General features: G+C 41.2%; 1 protein-coding gene across 1 annotated transcript in view; it reads right to left on the bottom strand.

Moving 5' to 3' along the window:
* Positions 1 to 19,540, bottom strand: part of CDIN1 (CDAN1 interacting nuclease 1) — a 311,962-nt gene that overhangs the window by 220,186 nt on the left and 72,236 nt on the right. The window contains exons 2-3 of the mRNA XM_060262588.1: positions 8,238 to 8,283; positions 7,360 to 7,424 (exon numbers count right to left, since the gene is read on the bottom strand). Coding sequence (XP_060118571.1) covers positions 7,360 to 7,424; positions 8,238 to 8,283 — 111 coding nt within the window. The remainder of the gene's footprint in view (positions 1 to 7,359; positions 7,425 to 8,237; positions 8,284 to 19,540) is intronic.

Below are 19,540 nucleotides of genomic sequence, written 5' to 3'. Positions count from 1 at the left end.
TGGATCTAACATAAATGTCACTTTGTCGGGCTGGGCTACGAGTACCATAAAACATAATATGAGGTGCCGGAGATATACATTTTATAAAGTTGATTTCAGATGCTGAATGGCAATAGCTGGTGAATGACAACAGCAGGCTTGTTTGGATTAGGTGCAATATGTAGAGGGATAGTAGGCATAGAGCACTGGTAATGAAACAGAAACCCTAGGTTTCAATTCAGTCCAGGAGGATGCAAAGAATAAATGCCTAAATCTGACATTTGAAACAACAACATTAAAAAACCAGTGGAGGAACATTTACCCTTCCAGGATATTGCTGACCAAAGAGTAGCAGCTCTCTTACAAACTAATTTCAAAATGAGATTAGAGAAATGGCTGAATTGTAACTGATAATGAAGTTCAATGCATCCTCCTGGGATGAACTGAGACCTAGATTTCCTGTCTCATAACCAATGCCTGCTATCATCATTTGACATCTACAATCACTCCACTCTCCAAGATACACAATCCAGCTGTGTCTGCAGAAGTAAGCAGTGACTCAAAAAAGGTCATGCCCTGCCACAAATTTTGTTAGGTGCTACTGGACTCTTGTTCCTTTTCACTTAATAAAGCTTGAAAGATGTTATTGTTAGGTTTCTTTTTCTTTTTCTTTTTTCTCCATCTGTTTAAACTGGAGAAGGGGGATGTGTCCAAGTGAAAGTGCATTGATTTCAGACAGAGCAAAAGTGCTAGCGACAAAAGCAAAAGGGAATGAAGAAAAGCAGCCAGTAAGGTGGGAGTGGGGGAGAGGAAGACGTGTTGAACTGGAACATATAGAACCATAAATGTATTTTTAAATACTTAGCCATCTACTTCCATTATTTAACAATGGAATCTAAATGAATTGGATTATTTAACAATGGAAGCCAATCCAAGTGTTCTATTTCCTAGCTAGGGTCTTTTTGAAAGAAAATCCCAGATAGGCAAAGAGAAAATCTATTATTAAAAAAACCTTTTCAGAATAAGCCAAAATAATTTCCTTTTAATTCTCCTTTCCCCTTATCCCAATGTGCCCCTTCCTTTTAACACACATACATATGGGTGGGTGGGTGAGAAAGAGACAGAGATATTAAGCCTCAAAGAAAAAGCAGTGCACTGTGTTTGTCAAAAGACTCCATCTACCTACCTACCTACCCACTCACAGTGTAGGAAAGCTTATGCCTGAAATAAAACATTGCTGGTCTTAAGGAGCCATGGGACTCAGAGTTCGCACCCTCTCTCCTGGGTGGGGCTCTCTCTCACTCTGCCTCCCCCTTCCTGCCTTCCAAAGAAAGAACCCTCAGTGAATGAAGGGAAGGGAGACTTGGCTTGGAAGGAAGCAGGAAGCAGTAGATGGAGCTGGGCAAAAATGAGCAGCAATGCAGCAGCAGCAGCACCAGCTCTGAATAAGGAAGCAGGAAAGAGCCAGTTGCTCACTGGCCATATCTGGCCCATAGGCTATATGTTTGACACCCTGATTTAATGAATCCTGAATACCAGATGGTATATTTCTATTAACAAGTACCAAACTATTCGAAATGATCAGAAAATCTGCCAGTTCATTATACTTTTGAAAACTTTCCAGAAATTTCAACTAATCCAAAATATGATAGACTATTATGGATTTAAAATGCTCGTTCTTACCTTAGCATCCTATACAGCTTTGGTCTAGGACGGAATCACGTCCTCCCATACTGCCCAGCCTGCCAGTTAAGAGCTACCTCAGACAGTGCACTCTTTCTCCCTCTACCTGCAGAGATGAGGCAGGTGGCAACTAGAGACAAGGTTTTTCAGTGGTAAGACACTGACATTGGAATTCCTTCTGCCTGACAAGTACTCTACAATATTTTAGATGCCAGGCCAAAACATTTTCATTTATAGAGGACAAACCTACCTGCCATTTGACCAAAGGGAACATCCACATTCAGAGGCAATAAACTTATGAATACTGGTGCAATAGTGTGGAAAGGCCTTGACCTCTATGCCCTGATATTGATTCTCCAGAGGAACTGGCTAACCCACTGTGTGAGATAGAACGCTGGACTAGATGGACCAGTGGTCTGATCCAGCATGGTTTTTCTTATGTTCTTCTTTTTTAATTCAGGCTTTTGGTTAAGGTGTTTTATATTTTTCAGTAGCTATATGGTTTGCTTCTGCTCTAACATTATGGGGGGTGGGATATCCTGTCCCTGGCTTTTATGTAATAATGATTTTATGGTATTGTTTTTATCTGTGAGCTGCCTCAAGCAGATCTCTGTAGAGATGGCATATAAATTTTCAAACTAAATAACAATGCAAGCCCGCAGATATATCAGTTAACTGTGGTTTGTTTTACTTTGCCTTTGTTACGCATTGTGAAGTGGGTTTGCACACCATGATTTGGGACTATGGTGACAGCCCTGCAATGGGGGTGGTCTTTCCATGTGAGTAGAGACACCCCAAACATCTCAGGAAGCCTCTGAAACCACCAAGGTACTGCACCCCAGAAAAGCTAGGACTGACATGAGAGATGCCTTGCCAGGAGACTAGGAGACAACATTGAGCCTGCCAGAGAGATATATAGTAACAGGGCTAACACTGCTGCCAGACTCCTCCAAGCACTCTCCCCCCCACCCCAGTCTCTCTCCATCTCCATGGAACAGCAGCTGGGCAATTTCTGTACAATGTCCCCAAGGTCTCAACAGCAATGGCTAAGATGTTGCCTGTTGTCTAGCAAGATCATGCTTCTAGCCTACATTAGCATGAATAGATTATGTTTGATAATACGGTTCCTGTCTTCCTTCCTGTCATGCCATGAATTCTACAGCATGTCCTCATTCCAGATAATCACTTCATACCTGGAGTGATTTCTCTAGTGTTTATCATACATCTGCATATCTTCCTTTACTCCAGGCCATCAATTTAGCTTTCCAGTGTTATTAAATTATCACTATTTAGCTCCATCTACACACCTATTAAGAAATATCCTGTCCTTTTGTTTGATATTTGGGAAACGCCAGGCACTTCTTTTGTGCAAACATCTCAAATCCCATTATACCATTGTCATATTAGCTCCGTCCTGTTATCATACCCTCAAGATAGATTTTTGGGTACAGGGGAAGCCGGATTCAGGTAGCTCACTTAAGGTTGACTCAGCCTTCCATCCTTCCGAAGTTGGTAAAATGAACACCCAGCTCACTCGGGGTAACGTTTAGCTGACTGGGGAAGGCAATGGCAAACCACCCCGTAAAAAGTCTGCCAAGAAAACATCATGATGTGATGTCACCCCATGGGTCGGTAAGGTCTTGGTGCTTGCATGGGGGCCTACCTTTACCTTTTTGCACCTAGTTTAGCATATGCCCAGTTTGTGTCTCACTTGGGCACTCAGAGAAAAGCAACACCCCTGATCCATATCAGGTCATATGTCAACATGCGGGTCAGGTCTACGTCCCTCCTACTTCCAAACGTAGGCTTCTCTACTCTCTAAGGTCGGTATAGTATCACCCACTACCCTACCCCTATCCTATTCTACCTACTACTCTTTTTTTATTCCAATCTTTTGTGTGTATGTTTTCTAATATGTGTATATTTTAAATTTACTATTTTTATATATTAAAACTTATTTTCTTTTATAATCGGCCTGATTCTTGACTCCAAATAAGGGTTCTCTTGGGAACTATCTCTGTAAACATTGGTAGCCAGATCCTGTATACACCCCACCTCTTGCTAAACTCTGCCTTTGTGCTAATTTCCCCAATATAATACCACAGGCAACACTGTAATAAAGCTGTCAGGGATAACAGGTTTCTGTTTACAATGATCAAATTTTACATCTGCACCTACTTCTCACGGATTTCTATATGCAAGCATAGCTTACTACTAGTTTCTCCTTGTCTGTGTCATTGGGTGTGTTTCTCACTTGAAATTCAATGGGCTTAGAGAGGTGTAACTGTTTAGAATTATACTCTAAATCACAGTGCTTGCAATCTCAATCAGGATTAAGGCAACAAAGAAAAATTAATGCTATCAGTCTAGTCACAGTGCATATAATGTAAACCACCAACTTGTGAAGTGTGAAAAACTCTGGTATGTGGGTGTCCTACTGTGAGCAGCACTGTTTAGAGTTCTCAGTGCTGCAGAATGAATAAGGGATGGGTGCATTGGTTCCACATGTAAATGTGGAAGATAATTCATACAGAAAACTATAATGTTGTAAACTTCACAGACCAGACCAAACCACCATCCCAAGCCAGTGAATTCCCAATTTTCCTAGTTCAATTGGATCACAAATGACAAAGGTCTCATAATCCAATGTAGTAGAAGGACTTCAGCCTGTAAATTCTGTAGAGTACGAGTGTGTGCCTGTGTGCATGCAAGTGCAGGTGCTTGGCTATGCGACACACTTATCTTAAATCCAGTACAGTAACCCCAAATATATAATGGGCATGACCACCTTGCATTGAATCCTACATGTATAGTGGAGTCAGCGCTCAGCGGAAAAGAAAAGATGCAGCACCATAATGGCATCTGAAGTCAACAAAGCCATAAACAAAATTGGAAATAACTGGGAATGTGGACAGAATGGGAACAGAAACCTAAGGAGAGTCAATATTTCCTGTTGTTGAGCAGTTTTTCAAAGGCAAGAAAACTGCACTTACTAACATATTTGCTTGTGCAACTGATGGAACACCATCATTGACTGGTTACTACTGTGGATGTATGACTTACTTGGGGGAAAAAACAACACCGAATGTCTTTTGCTATTCACTGTGTCATTCATTGCTAACATCTGATTGGAAAAGAACCTCAATGATAGCTTGCACAAGTCATTATACACTGACTTTATTGCAGTGTATATTAACAGTTATATTCTCAATGATTGAGAATGATGAAGCTTTTGAATATCCACTGCTTCATACTGAAGTTCGTTGGCAACTATGTGAGACACTTTCACAACCTTCAACACTGCTGTAAAGAGTTTTTTTGAAGACAAAGTTTTATTTGGAATTAAAATGTGCAATTATTATTGTTTTGAATTTTATTGTTATGATCAGGAGTTCATTTGCAGAAGCTGATTTGCATATTATGCCACACCCATTGCCGTCCTCAGCATGCCTGCTGGGGAAGGCTGAAGCCACCAGGGAGGCATCTTTAAATGCCTCCCCAACGGCTTCCCCAGCCCCCTCTAAATCATTGAAGGGAAAGCCAAATAATAGGGAAACCAAGTGTGTGGAATGTGAAAATATGAAAAACACAAGGGTAGCCCATTGTGACCATCAATTCTGTATCATTGAAGGGAAAGTAAATTAATGAAGGGAGTATGCCACCTCTGCAGCATGATGGAGAGGGAGGATTTAAAGTTTACATTTGCCTTCCCTACAATTATGGCAGCCTGCCATACACACCCCATTTAGAGGGAGCTGGGGAAGCCATAGGGAAACATTTAAAGATGCCTTTAACCTTCCCCAGCATGCCTGCTGCAGAAGGCGCACTGGAGAAGGCATGGAGAGGCAACTTTAAATGCCTCCCCGATGGCTCCAGCCTTCCTCAGCAGGCCTGCGCCTTCTTAAGCATGCCCACTACAGCAGGCAGGGTGAGGAGCCTTTGAGAAAGCTGGAGTCTGGAACCTTTGGGAAAGCATCTTTAAATACCTTCCCGCACCTTCTGCAGCACACAGGGTGGGGAAGTCTGGAGCCTTCAGGGAGGCATCTTTGAATGCCTCCCCATGCCTTTCCCAGAGTGCCAGCCAGAGCCCTGGCAAGCTCAGGTGCAGCAGAGCTGAAAAAAAAGCCTGGTTATTATCTCCCTTAGTGAGTTGTGCAAGCTGCTATTCTGAATAATGCTTTTTGTAGGCTTAAGTAGGGGGCACTGGTGATTAGTTTATGGAATCAAGGGGATGGAAGCCTGTGGGGCTCACGCGCTTGAGCCCACCGACCCCACAAACCTGAAGACAGAAATGTGGGTGGATCACGCATTTGGCATATCAGCCTGAGTCGTCCACATTGTGTCTGAAAGGCTAAAAGGGCGCAGACATCTTACACTCGTATTCACGCTTCCTTTTGCTGACACATGTATTCTTGACAACTGCTAAGCTGGTATTAGTTTCTGTAGACTAGGTAGACATGGCCACATGGTATGTCTTCCGGTGAGTGCTTTGTCTGTTCGATGCTGTAAGCTGGTTTATTTCTGGCGCAACTGATGCAGAGATAAATAAACCCTTGCTCAGAGAGGCAAGGCAGGAGCATTTTCTCCTCAACACGCGTGTTGTGTGGTTCATTCCAACAGAAACCTGAAAAAGTTTGGGAACCATTATTCTATATTAATAAATATATAGAATGAAGCAATACAAATGAATGATTATTTTATATTGTATTATATGATTTAGGAGGCAGGAACATCTTTTTTCACTGCTAATGCTGCTCCAAGAGAATAATGCCCTGCTGACTAACTCTGTTCAGTTCTTCTGTGAAATATTTTTGCTATCTGTTATCACCATAAAGTTAAGGCCACAGTAGCCACTTCAGTAAGCTGAACATATTGGATGGTTGGTTTTATAAGTTGGTGGGTGGATTTTATCTCTTGTTGTATATGTGTTACATAACAGATACATGTACATTTCATACAATCAGCTTGCCTCATATTATTAAAATTCTGTGGTTTACTTTCTTAGAATATTGTTATGTCACAAAAATCAGCCACCTATAATCACATGTATAATCTCATTTGCCATGCAGGCTGTTGTAGATGTCAATCTGTACAGTAAAGTTTTAATTGCACTCTATACCAGATATCAATATGCCCCAATTATGTTGCTGGGATGTCTAGGTCAATATAGCTACAGATAACCTATAACAAATTTCAATTACAATGTATTAACTCCAGGTGCACAAAATCATGTAAGTTTTATGAAATGACATATTAAAGGTTTATGCCTCCTTTAAAAGGGTTTTTTTGATGTTGTTTCTAAAACAAGCACAGACCAAAATGTACAAATAAAGTTGTAAAGCCCCTATGTATAGATGTTCTCATATAACACACTGTCTAAAATAATAAATACGTTTCCTGCAATTAAGGTTCACTCAATGTGGTTAATATAGAAATTTCACCAGTAATAGCCTCATATACCATGCGGTTCCTAACATCTCCTTTTTAAAAAAAAATGTGGAATACTGCCACGGATTGAGGCCATAATTCAATATAGAAAATAAGAAAACTTAAATATGTTGGTTTCAGAAGGACTGCAGTGTGCATAGAAATGGTAACTCTTTGGAGATACGCATCATTAGGACGTGAGATGCAGAAAATGAGATAGTCTGGATTAAAATCAGCATTCCACTAGATAGTGAAGTAGATAAATCATACCTTTGATAATAAGCATCAGTGGCCTCTGGAGTATGATGTTTGGCATGTGTTCTTCTGATTTGTTTCTGAAAAACAACAAAAGTTTAAAATACATCAAAGAGAAATCCAACACAAAATTATGAGTACCTGAGAAAGCCCTCAAATTCCATCAAAAAATTATTTTTCATTAAAGTATGGAATGAAACATCTTCTGACTGTACTGCAACACACCATATATGTAAACGGCACTAAGGTCATAGTAATTGAATCTAAATAAGTTTGCTAAGGGTTGCAGAGGGCAGAGAAAAACTTGTACTTTCTCTCAACCTTTATATTAATTTCCCCTCAAATCAATTCCATCCAAGTCCCCTGCACTCTGGTTTTACAATTCAATTGGCATTTTTAACCAGGAAGAACATTGCTTAAAAACAACTTATTTGAAAACTACAAAAAGTAATTCCATTGAGACTTGCCACTTGACTGACACCTGTCATCTCATGATAAATGACTCCATTTTCTGCCTCTCTTGCCTTCTGCCACTCCGGCAATGGTCATTTATCATCATCTCTGTCAGCCATGGAAAGCAGCACTGACAGTGCAAGTCAGCAAACATTTAGCACATGGAACCACGCAACACAGGGAAATTATTATTGTCAGAATAATAATGGTTTAGCATAATTTATTACAGGTCCACCAAATAAGCAAAGGCTAGATGTTATTAGACAGATGGATGGGTAGGCTTGGCAGCCATCCACTGAGACTCAGGCGGTGCTTGATGTGGAAAGGGGAACATCCTCCAAACCAATCAGAAAGCTGGCAGTTCAATTACAAAGAAATAAAGGGACATTCATCATTCAATTAGGCACCTGTCAACCCTCACAAAGGAGAAAACTTCTAACCTGGTACTCCTGGGAGAAGATGCTCAGCAGAGTGGACTGCGATTGACTGGAACAAATAAAAGAAGGACAAAGTTAATTACTGGAGTGCACTGCAAAGAAACAAAAGAGAAAGGAGCTTCAAAGGTAGGCCTGCTGCCCTGTAATCTAACAGAACATGAAAACAAGTGTGGAAAAGTTGTTCCAGATGAACACCTCGGACAAAGGCTTCCTACTGCTAGGTCAAGGAGAGAGTGAGAAAAAGAGTTTATGAGGAAGGGAGGGGCAGGGAGAAATGCAGCATGACTTTCAAAGAAAACTGGCATGTTGGTTTGGTGATTCCCTTTCAGCTTCAGAACCCACAAAGTGATATCAGTAGCATATGCCAAAACTGGGTGATGGTATAAAAGGAGGAAAATAAAGCAGATTAATAATTGATGGAGTTAAGTTCCATTAACTTTTGGAAACATACTGATTGTTCACTGGCAACATATTGAAATTCATTTTGTTAGCAGCAAGGGAACCTCTTCAGTAGCTGTCTCAGATTCAGGGGAGAAACTTAGCTCTTTGTCAGAAAGAGCATATGGGACTGATGTAACATTCCCACTAAAACTGATGTGCTTTGAAAACAGAAACTTTCACAAAGGGAAGCTGAGATCCCCTGGAGTTGGTCATTTCCAAAGACTGCCATAAGTTTCATTCATTTAAAGCTCCACTCAATGTCAAACACCTGGCAATGAAGCAACCTAGAATGCATTCTTCTCCAAAAGAGAATTTTTCTCTCTCTAGAAACAGGACAAGATTCCTACCCCCAACTAAACAAAAGGCAATCAATACCACAGTGCTACTGTTTTCAATTGTTTTCTGTGCATCTTTCTACCTCATCACATCTTGAACACAATTAATTACTTCTGATATATCTGCAGATGCAACTTGAACAAATGAGTTTCAATAAATTGACAGTATACTATATAAAGTACAATGAACGATTAAGATTTTAATTTTACAAATACAACATCACAGCCTTACAATAAATAATTCCAATGTCCAGAATCTGCACATAGACAGTATTCCTCCATCACATCTAGAGTCGCCAACTCCAGAATGGGAAATTCCTGGTAATAAAACAGAATATATTCTGATAAAATTTTAGTTGTACACTAATTCAGGCTGAGGATTCAGTTCTGCAAAAACAAGGTATGCAAAGTGGCATGAGAATCCAGTCCAAACTAGTTACCAGGCTTTTTCAACTGCACCACCATTACAATAATGGGCATCCAGAACTCTTCCAGACTTTATGGTACTTTCAAAATTGGGTTAATCTATGACTCTCTATAAGCATCAGCCAGGTTATTCTTAAAGAAAGTTTATTTTTATGGTAAATTGTACGGGGGAGCGAGACAATAATTCAAAGCCTCGTATGATGCCAGAAACTAGGGATAAGAACATTAAAGATTTGCAAAAAGTGGTGCATACGCTAGATAATGTTAACTTGCAGACTTGTACGGAAACCAAACCCTCAAGATGCATAAAACATGGATTCCGATGTCTCTACACTAATGCACGGAGTATGGGAAACAAACAGGAGGAACTGGAAGTCCTAATAAAGGAAGGAGACTATGATGACACTCACAACTGGAATATTAGGATTAAGGGGTACAGCTTATTTAAAAGGGACAGGCAAATGAGAAAGGGTGGTGGCATAGCAGTATATGTGAAGGAGGTATATACTTGTGAGGAAATATGTGAATCGGCGCATGGCAGCTCAGTTGAGAGTCTCTGGGTAAAAATAAAAGGAGTAAGAAATAACAGTGATATTATTGTGGGGTTTGCTATAGACCACCAAGTCAGGCAGAGGACTTCGATGAGATACTTCTACAGCAGATTGCAAAGTTCTCCACGAGAAGGGATACAGTGATCATGGGAGATTTCAATTACCCAAACATCTGTTGGAAGTCCAACTCTGCTAAAAATGAAAAGTCAAATAGATTCCTGACTTGTTTTGCTGACAACTTCCTTATCCAGAAAGTTAAAAAGGAAACAAGGGGATCGGCTAACTTAGATTTGATTCTCACCAACAAGGAAGAATTGATTGAAAAAGTGGAAATAGTGGGCACCCTGGGCAGCAGTGACCATGTGATTTTGGAATTCACAGTCTTAGGGAAGAGGAAAGCTATACGTAGCCAGACTTATAGGTTGGACTTCAGAAAGGCAAACTTTGATAAACTTAAAATTATGCTGGGTAAAATCCCATGGTCAGAAATACTTAGGAGGAAGGGGGTTCAGAGGGGGTGGGAGTTTCTTAAAAGCGAAATACTGAAAGCACAATCACAGACGATTCCTATGAGAACTAAAAATGGAAAAAGCCTAAAGAAGCCGAAGTGGCTCCATAAACAGCTCTCTAAAGACTTGAGAAATAAAAAAGACTCCTTTAGGAATTGGAAGGAAGGCCTCATAACCAAAGATGAATATAAACAAATCACCAGTGCTTGTAGAGAAAAAGTTAGGAAAGCTAAAGCTCAGTATGAGCTTAGGCTGGCCAAAGATGCTAAAAACAACAACAAAGGGTTCTTTTCTTATGTTCAGAGTAAGAAAAAGTGCAAGGACATGGTAGGCCCATTGCAAGGGCAAGAAAGTGAAATTGTAACTGGTAATGAAGAGAGGGCGGAACTGCTCAATTCCTACTTTTCATCAGTCTTCTCTTCTGAGGGGAACGGTGCTCAACATGGCAAAAACAGAACATATAAGGAGGGTATGAAGTTCCAACCTAGGATCAGCGTAGGGGTAGTGTCAAGTCTTCTCCTAACTTTGGTCAAGCCTGCACTCAATCACTGGTTCAGGTGAAAAGCATCCTGGATAAAGCCGTACTGTATTCCACTGCTGCTAGCTTGAACTCTCCTCACCCCCACTCCTTTCCTTTGTTATGTAGCATTGCTTTGAAATGGGAATATGTGAACTAGTTTATCATGCCTTCTCAGGCTTGGCATTGAGGGAGGTTGGAGCCAAGAGACGCTCAAGGCCAAACCATATGAACATATGAACATATGAACATATGAACATATGAAGCTGCCTTATACTGAATCAGACCCTTGGTCCATCAAAGTCAGTATTGTCTTCTCAGACTGGCAGTGGCTCTCCAGGGTCTCAAGCTGAGGTTTTTCACACCTATTTGCCTGGACCCTTTTTTGGAGATGCCGGGGATTGAACCTGGGACCTTCTGCTTACCAAGCAGATGCTCTACCACTGAGCCACTGTCCCTCCCCTGAGAAAGAAATTGTAACATCAATGTGTGAATGTGCCCTGCATAGTACCCCTCCCTCAAGAATCCTTTTGAAGTGTACCTTATATGATTGCATTCTATTGTATGATCTTTAGTCTTTCAATCTTACTGTAGTCGAGAGCCATGATATCAATAAACTAGATACTTTGTTTCAACAAAGACTCGTTATTGAATCTGCCAACTTGGCAGGTAGTACATAAACATCTAGTTTCTTTAAATGAAACTAAGTCCTCAGGGCCAGATGAATTGCATCCAAGGGTTATAAAAGAGCTTGCGGATGTAATTTCTGAGCCTCTGGCTATTATTTTTGAGAATTCTTGGAGAACAGGAGAGGTGCCAGAAGACTGGAGGCGGGCAAATGTTCTCCCCATCTTCAAGAAGGGGAAAAAAGAGGATCTGGGTAACTACTGAACTGTCAGCTTGACTTCTATACCTGGAAAAGTTTTAGAACAAATCATGTCAGTCACTCCTGGAACATTTAGAAAGAATGGATGTGATTACTAAGAGCCAGCATGGTTTTCTCAAGAACAAGTCATGTCAGACTAACCTGATCTCTTTTTTTGAGAAAGTGACTACCTTGCTGGATCAGGGGAATGCTGTAGACATCATTTATCTTGATTTCAGTAAGGCGTTTGATAAGGTTCCACATACTATCCTTGTTGACAAGTTGGTAAAATGTGGTTCGGATCCTGTTACCATTAGGTGGATCTGTAACTGGTTGACAGATCACACCCAAAGAGTGCTTGTGAATGGTTCCTCATCCTCTTGGAGAGGAGTGACAAGTGGAGTGCCTCAAGGATCTGTCCTGGGACCTGTTTTGTTCAACATCTTTATCAATGATTTGGATGAAGGAATAGGGGGAATGCTTATTAAATTTGCAGATGATACTAAATTGGGAGGGGTTGCAAACACAGAAGAAGACAGAAACAGGATACAGGATGATCTTGACAGGCTAGAAAACTGGGCTAAAACCAATAAAATGAATTTTAACAGGGAAAAATGTAAAGTTCTGCATTTAGGTAGGAAAAATCCAATGCATAGTTATAGAATGGGGGAGACTTGTCTTATCAGTAGTATGTGCGAAAAGAATCTAGGGGTCTTTGTGGATCATATGCTGAACATGAGTCAATGGTGTGATGTGGTGGATAAAAAGGCAAAGGCAATTTTGGGCTGTATCAACAGAAGTATAGTGTCTAGATCACATGATGTGATGGTATCGCTTTACTCTGCTCTGGTAGGACCTCATCTGGAGTATTGTGTTCAGTTTTGGGCACCACATTTTAAGAAGCATATAGACAAGCTGGAAAAGGTCCAGAGGAGGGCGACAAAGATGGTGAGGGGTCTGGAGACCGAATCCTATGAGGAAAGGTTGAAGGAGCTGGGGATGTTTAGCCTGGAGAGGAGGCAGCTGAGAGGTGATATGATCACCATCTTCAAGTCCTTGCAGGGCTGTCATATAGAGGATGGTGTGGAATTGTTTTCTGTGGCCCCGGAAGGTAGGACTAGAACCAATGGATTGAAATTAAATCAAAAGAGTTTCCGGCTCAACATCAGGAAGAACTTCCTGACCGTTAGAGCGATTCCTCAGTGGAACAGGCTTTCTCAGGAGGTGGTGGACTCTCCTTCCTTGGAGGTTTTTAAACAGGCTAGATGACCATCTGACAGCAATGAAGATCCTGTGAATTTAGGGGGAGGTGTTTGTGAGTTTCCTGCATTGTGCAGGGGGTTGGACTAGATGACCCTAGAGGTCTCTTCCAACTCTATGATTCTATGATTTTTCAACATATCAGGTTTATTTTTCAATCTTACTGTTCCAGTTTATAATATGGATGATGATGTAGTTTCTTTGCATGCTTCTGTTGCTTTGTTTTCCCTTTTATTCTGTTACTGCCTTGAGTCTCAGTAAGGAAGGTGGTAAGAAATAAGCTAGATACATTATTTTTATTGATAAGCTGTTTGTTGTCTTAATAACTGTATCGAAAGTCATATTGGAATTTTTTTAAAAAACAAAGAGAGTGGCATATGTTTTAAATAAAATTGCTTTGCCTGAAACTAACCTGCATGTAAAGGTTCACCCAACTCAAGTACAAAGTCGAGTAATGTATGAAATTTAAAGGAATGATACGTATCTTTCTCCTCATAGCAGCATTCACAAGGCAGCCAAATTGCTTCCCAATCCATGTACTGGCCCTATTCTTCTACTTCTCTCCCCTGCCAATCCCATCCCTTTTTTGGCAAACCACTGCTCCATGCTAAAAGCTCTCATCAACCCCTCTCCTGGTCTTTGTTTGGAAAAAGCACAAAGCCAGTTGGTATGACAGTGGCAGGGTCAGCCACTCAACTTCACTTCCAAATATAGTAGCTTCATCAATCTTCACTGAGCTGTGGTCAGAAGATACATGAAGGGAGAAAAAAACACACCTCCTCTTTCTCCAACTTCACTGCCATTCGTCACACACTATTTTACCTCTTAGCACTGCCCCTTAGCTATTTTCTTTCTATTTCATGACAATTTCAACCATATACACCTCACTGCACGGGCCTGCTCTCCCTCCCCAAGCAGCCTCCTGCCTTCCCTCTCTCACACCAGTTACTCACAGGCCCAGTAAGAGCCCTGGCCAGGCCAGTTCCAGCCTGCAAGCTACATGTTTGACACCCCTATTCTAGAGGGGATCAGCTTTCCTGTTTCATATGGAGCTTTTTGATCCTCTGTTAACCATCACCAGTGGTCTGACCTAGCCTCAGATCGCAAAGCATGGAGGCACACCATCCACCAGGCTGTTTCTTCTTTTGAGAACGCACGCATAGCTGGTCTTGAGGACAAAAGGAGATTGAGGAAGAATCGCACTGCTACAGCACCAACCCTAAATCAGACTTTTCCCTGCAGCCACTGTGGCCGGACCTGCCTGTCCCGCATTGGTCTTGTCAGCCACCAGCGAGCCTGCAGCAGACGTGGACTATTGCACCCTTCTTAAATCTTCGTTCGCGAAGTCAAGCCGAGAGAGAGAATCTTTGAGAAAGAGGTTCAAGCTATACCAAAAGATGCATTGTTTCAGCATCATCGGCAGTGGCATTACTAGTCTATTTGGCACCTGGGACAGATAATTTTTTAACACCCTCATCCTCTTTTTTTTGCCATCAAGTCACAGCTGACTTATGGTGACTCCATAGATCAGAGGTGTCAAACATCCAGCTCAGGGGCCGAATCAGGCCCCTGAACAACTTGCTGTCATCTGCTTCCTTGTCCCTCTCTCTTCCTTCCTTCTGCATATTGGTTTGCTTTGCAAGGCTTGCTCAATCACAGAGGAGCTACAGAGCAAAACCTTGATTTTCTTCATTGGTTGAGAATCCTCCCCCCTCCTGATCACCTTGGGAGCGAGGGAAAGAGCCAGAACTTCCTTTGCCCAGTTCTCTGGATCCCATGGGAGAAATAAAAAGAAAGAACCTTTAAGACAAGAAGCGCTAATGTTTTAAACAAATGTTATTTTAAGTTTTATTTAAAAAAAATTAATCAAGTTTGCCTGTATCCTTTAAAAAGTTTATATCTCTGCTACCTAATTTTAAATAGGTATACATATGGCCTGGCCCGGCCCAACAAAGTCTCATTTAGGTCAGATCTGGCCCTCATAACAAATGAGTTCGACACCCCTGCCATAGGGCTTTCAAGTCAAGAGACATTCAGATGTGGTTTACTACTGACTGCCTCCATGTTGGCCCTGGTTAGGTGCCGGAAGAATGGACGTGGGCAACTGTTGTCCCCATCTTTGAGAAGAGGGGAAAGGAGGATCTGGGTAACTATTGACCTGTCAGCTTGATCTCTATACCTAGAAAAGCTTTTAAAACAAACAAAAGAACAAACCTTAAGCATTTAGAGAAGATGGCTTTGATAACATAAGAGAAGCCATTTTGGATCAGGCCAATGGCCCATCCAGTCCAACACTCTGCATCACACAGTGGTCAAAAAACCCAGGTGCCATCAGGAGGTCCATCAGAGGGGCCAGAACACTAGAAGTCCTCACACTGTTGCCCCTCCCAAGCACCAAGAATACAGAGCATCACTGCCCCAGACAGAGAGTTCCAACAATACGCTGTGGCTAATAGCCACTAGTCGACCCCTGCTCCATATGTTTATCCAATCCCCTCTTGAAGCTGGCTATGCTTGTAGCTGCCACCACCTCCTGTGACAGTGAATTCCACATGTTAATCACCCTTTGGATGAAGAAGTTTTTCCTTTTATCAGTTCGAACCGGACTGCTCAGCAATTTCATCGAGTGCCCATGAGTTCTTGTATTGTGAGAAACAGAGAAAAGTACTTCTTTCTCTACCTTCTCTATCCTATGCATAATCTTGTAAACCTCTATCATGTCACCCTCAGTCAACGTTTCTCCAAGCTAGAGTCCCAAGCATTTTAACCTTTAGGGTTTGTAGAATCTTTCGGGATCAAGTGCCGTGTTCTACTGGAGAAAGTTTTCCTTCCAGACGTTTCATTCTCAGCTGCGGAGAACATCCTCAGTGGCGTTGCAGCCGGAGCAGGCGCTCAGACCTTCTTGGCTGCTGTGCATCAATGCAGTTTTTAAATTGTCTATCAGTTATCAGTTTTTAAATTGTCTATCAGTCATAGGGCTTCCCCTTTCGTCACCTCAATCTGACTCAGGTCTTTCAACACCTCTCCCGAAATCAGAGGTTCTGGAGTGGGCAAACACTTTTCATCTTCCACAATGAAGACGAAGAAAAAAAATGCATTCAGCTTCTCAGCCATTTCCCTATCATCTTTCAGTAATCCTTTTACCTCTTGGTCATCCAAGGGCCCCACAGTCTCCCTGGATGGTTTCCTGCTTCTAATGCATTTGAAGAAATGTTTATTGTTGGTCTTTCTGTTTTTTGCAATATGCTCCTCATAGTCCCTTTTTGCCTGCCTGATCACAGACTTGCATTTTATTTGCCACAGCCCGTGTTCCCTTTTATTAACTTCACGTGGACTAGCTTTCCACCACTTAAAGGAATCTTTCTAACCTTTTACAGCTTCCATTACTTTGTTAACTATGCAAGACTTTTTCTATACCCATTTGTGCCTTTCCTGACTTGCAGTGTATATTTTATCTGACCTTCTAGCATCGTAGTTTTAAATACCCTCCAAGCTTCCCCAAGGGTTGTAACCCTATTTACCTTTCCTTACAGTTTTCTCTTCAAAAAGGTAAAGGTAGTCCCCTGTGCAAACACCAGTCGTTTTCTACTCTGGGGTGACATCGTTTTCATGGCAGACATTTTACGGAGTGGTTTGCCATCGCCTTCCCCAGTCATCTACACTCAGCAAGCTGGGTACTCATTTTACCAACCTCAGAAGGATGGAAGGCTGAGTCAACCTGGAGCCGGCTACCTGAACCAGCTTCTTCTGGGATCAAACTCAGATCGTTAGCAGAGGGCTCTGACTGCAGTACTGCAGCTTTACCACTGTGCGCCATGGGGTGCTTCACATGCCTCCTAATCTTAGAGAAGTTACCCCTTTTAAAGTTAAAAGCGGTTGTGTTGGGTCTTTTTGAGCAACTCTCTATTTATATAAATGGTGAACTCAATAACATGGTCACTGCTTCCAAGCAGTGGAATCACTTTTACATCTCTCACCAGGTCTTGGGTATTACTTAGGACCAAGTCCAGGATCGCCTCTCCCCTGGTAGGTTCTGTGACCATCTGCTCCATAGAACAGTCATTGAGAGTGTCTAGAATCTGAATCTCTTTCTCCCGACCTGAATACATATTGACCCAATCAATGTGTGGATAGTTAAAATCACCTATTAAGACACAGTTTTTACGTCTAGATGCTATCTTTATTTCTTTCATCATTTTATAATCATCCTCTACCTTTTGATCTGGTGGGCGATGGCAAACTCTCAGAGTTAAACTTCCTTTTGGGCCCACTATTTCGACATAAAGCATTTCTAGAAGCAAATCCAATTCTCTTACTGGACTGTCTACCCTCTCTGACATACAGAGCCATCCCACCTCCAACTCTTCCCTCCCTATCCTTCCGATATAATTTCTATCCAGGAATCACCGTGCCCCACTGATTTTCCTCATTCCACCAAGTTGCTGAAATACCCACAATTGCTGGACTTCTGGGGGAGGAAAATGCCGAGCTGAGCTGCCTCTCATAACAGGAGCAGGCTGGAACTTCTGTTCGGGGTAGTGGAAGGCAAATTAATGCCTACTGCCTACTTTTCTCAGTTAGAGATTAGTCCAAGATATGCACAGGAAACTTTGATGAGATGTACCTTGGCTAAAAGGGAGTCCCGGGGGGGGGGCTTCTTTGAGGCTTTGAGGGGTCTCAGGGAAGAGTTGCATATTTATCATCTGCAGTTCTCAGAGTCATTTATTTGACATAAGCTCAACAGGATCCTAACCTTCTTGGACATTGCTAAACATCGAAAGCTTTGCAAGACCAGTGGAAACTTGGATAATTGGAAGAAAAGGTACATAAAACTATTTTGCATTTTGGAGCTATTTATAGTTTAAAGAGACAAATTTAAAAGGTGGGAAAAGAAAATTTAGAGAGCCTGGAAGAAGAGGGAAGGAAGAGGTGAAATTTGGACTTTATAAATATAAAGGACAATGTTAAAAACTGCTAAAAAGTGGGAAAGAATTTATTGTTTTGTCTACTTGCGGTTTTGGAAGAAAAAGCACCATCGTCATATTGGAATACATCTGAGCAAGACAGAAAATACGTAAAGTATCGTGAGATCTCCTTACCAGTGTGAATGAGACTTCATGGCAACAAAAGCATGGAGTAGTGGAAAGAAAACCTACTCTAGGAATATATACCATTGAGAAACATCGGCGGCCATTGCTGGGAGGCCAAAATAAAAACAATGTTTTAAAAGAATTCGGGACATTAAAAATTGTTGGAATCAATTGAAAAGAGGGTAAGAAGATAAATACTATTGGTCATATTATTTGTGTGGTCCTCGGAAATTTTTAAAAGGGGAAAAAAATTGTAAGGAGCAGTAAAAAGTTGCAACCGCCATTTTGGAAGATATAAAAACTTTAAAAATAAATATCTTGACTTTGGGAGCTCTGAGGATGGCGAAATTGGGCTTGTAATAAAGGGCAAGTCCTACTCTTTTGAACCTGATAATTGAATTGAAAATTGGTGAGGTCCAAAAATTCGGGTTTTTTGAAGGTTTTAAAAGTTTTAAAAATTAATATCTCGGTCTGGGAAGCTCCGAAGACGGTGAAATTACGCTTATTATAAAAAGCAAGTTCTAATCTTTTGAATCTGACAGTCAAATTCGAAACCTGTGAGATTAATATTTTTGGTGTTTTTAAATGTCTGAACACAAGCAGCCCCGAACAAGGGCTACTTCATTGGAGAAAATCCAAGACCAATTAGAGGTGATGGAGGCCAGAATGATGAGAGGGGTGAGAGAGATGATAAATGAATCAAAAACAGAAATTATTGCAGAGATTAAAAAAGATATCGAAGATCTCAGAAAGGAAACAGAGGAAAGAAAGTGCAGGAGGTAGAAGGCAAAATGAAAGTATATGATTCCACCTTGCTGAAAATGCAAGAAAAAGTCACAATCCATGACTGCAAATTGATGGAGACTCAGATACGTCTGAGAGGAGTACCTGAAGTGCAGGATGGTGATTTAAAAGGCTATATAATAAAAATAATTGCAGAATTTTTAGATGAAGACCCTGAAGAGACTAAAAACATGTATGATTATATGTATAGACTGAATTCACTTTTTGCCAAGAAAAATAATTTACCAAGAGATGTTGTCATAAGATATATGACAAAGGAAATGGTGGGAAGGATCATGAATAAAAACTTTGAAAAGGCATTGATAGTGGGAGGCAGCAAAGTGAGAATTATGAAGGAGCTGCCAAGGAAGTGATAAATGATAGGAGAACATATAAAAAGCTGACAGAAAAATTGAGACACAATGGCATGAGGTTTGAGCATTGAACTCCAGGGGAAGAGAATCACAATTACAAATGCCCAGGAGCTGCGTAGATTTTTTGAAGAAAATAAAGAATTTGCACCATGATG

The sequence above is a fragment of the Heteronotia binoei genome, chromosome 21 (genome assembly GCF_032191835.1).
Source record: "Heteronotia binoei isolate CCM8104 ecotype False Entrance Well chromosome 21, APGP_CSIRO_Hbin_v1, whole genome shotgun sequence".
NCBI classification, from domain to species: Eukaryota; Metazoa; Chordata; class Lepidosauria; order Squamata; family Gekkonidae; genus Heteronotia; species Heteronotia binoei.
This window is presented reverse-complemented; position numbering and strand designations above follow the sequence as displayed.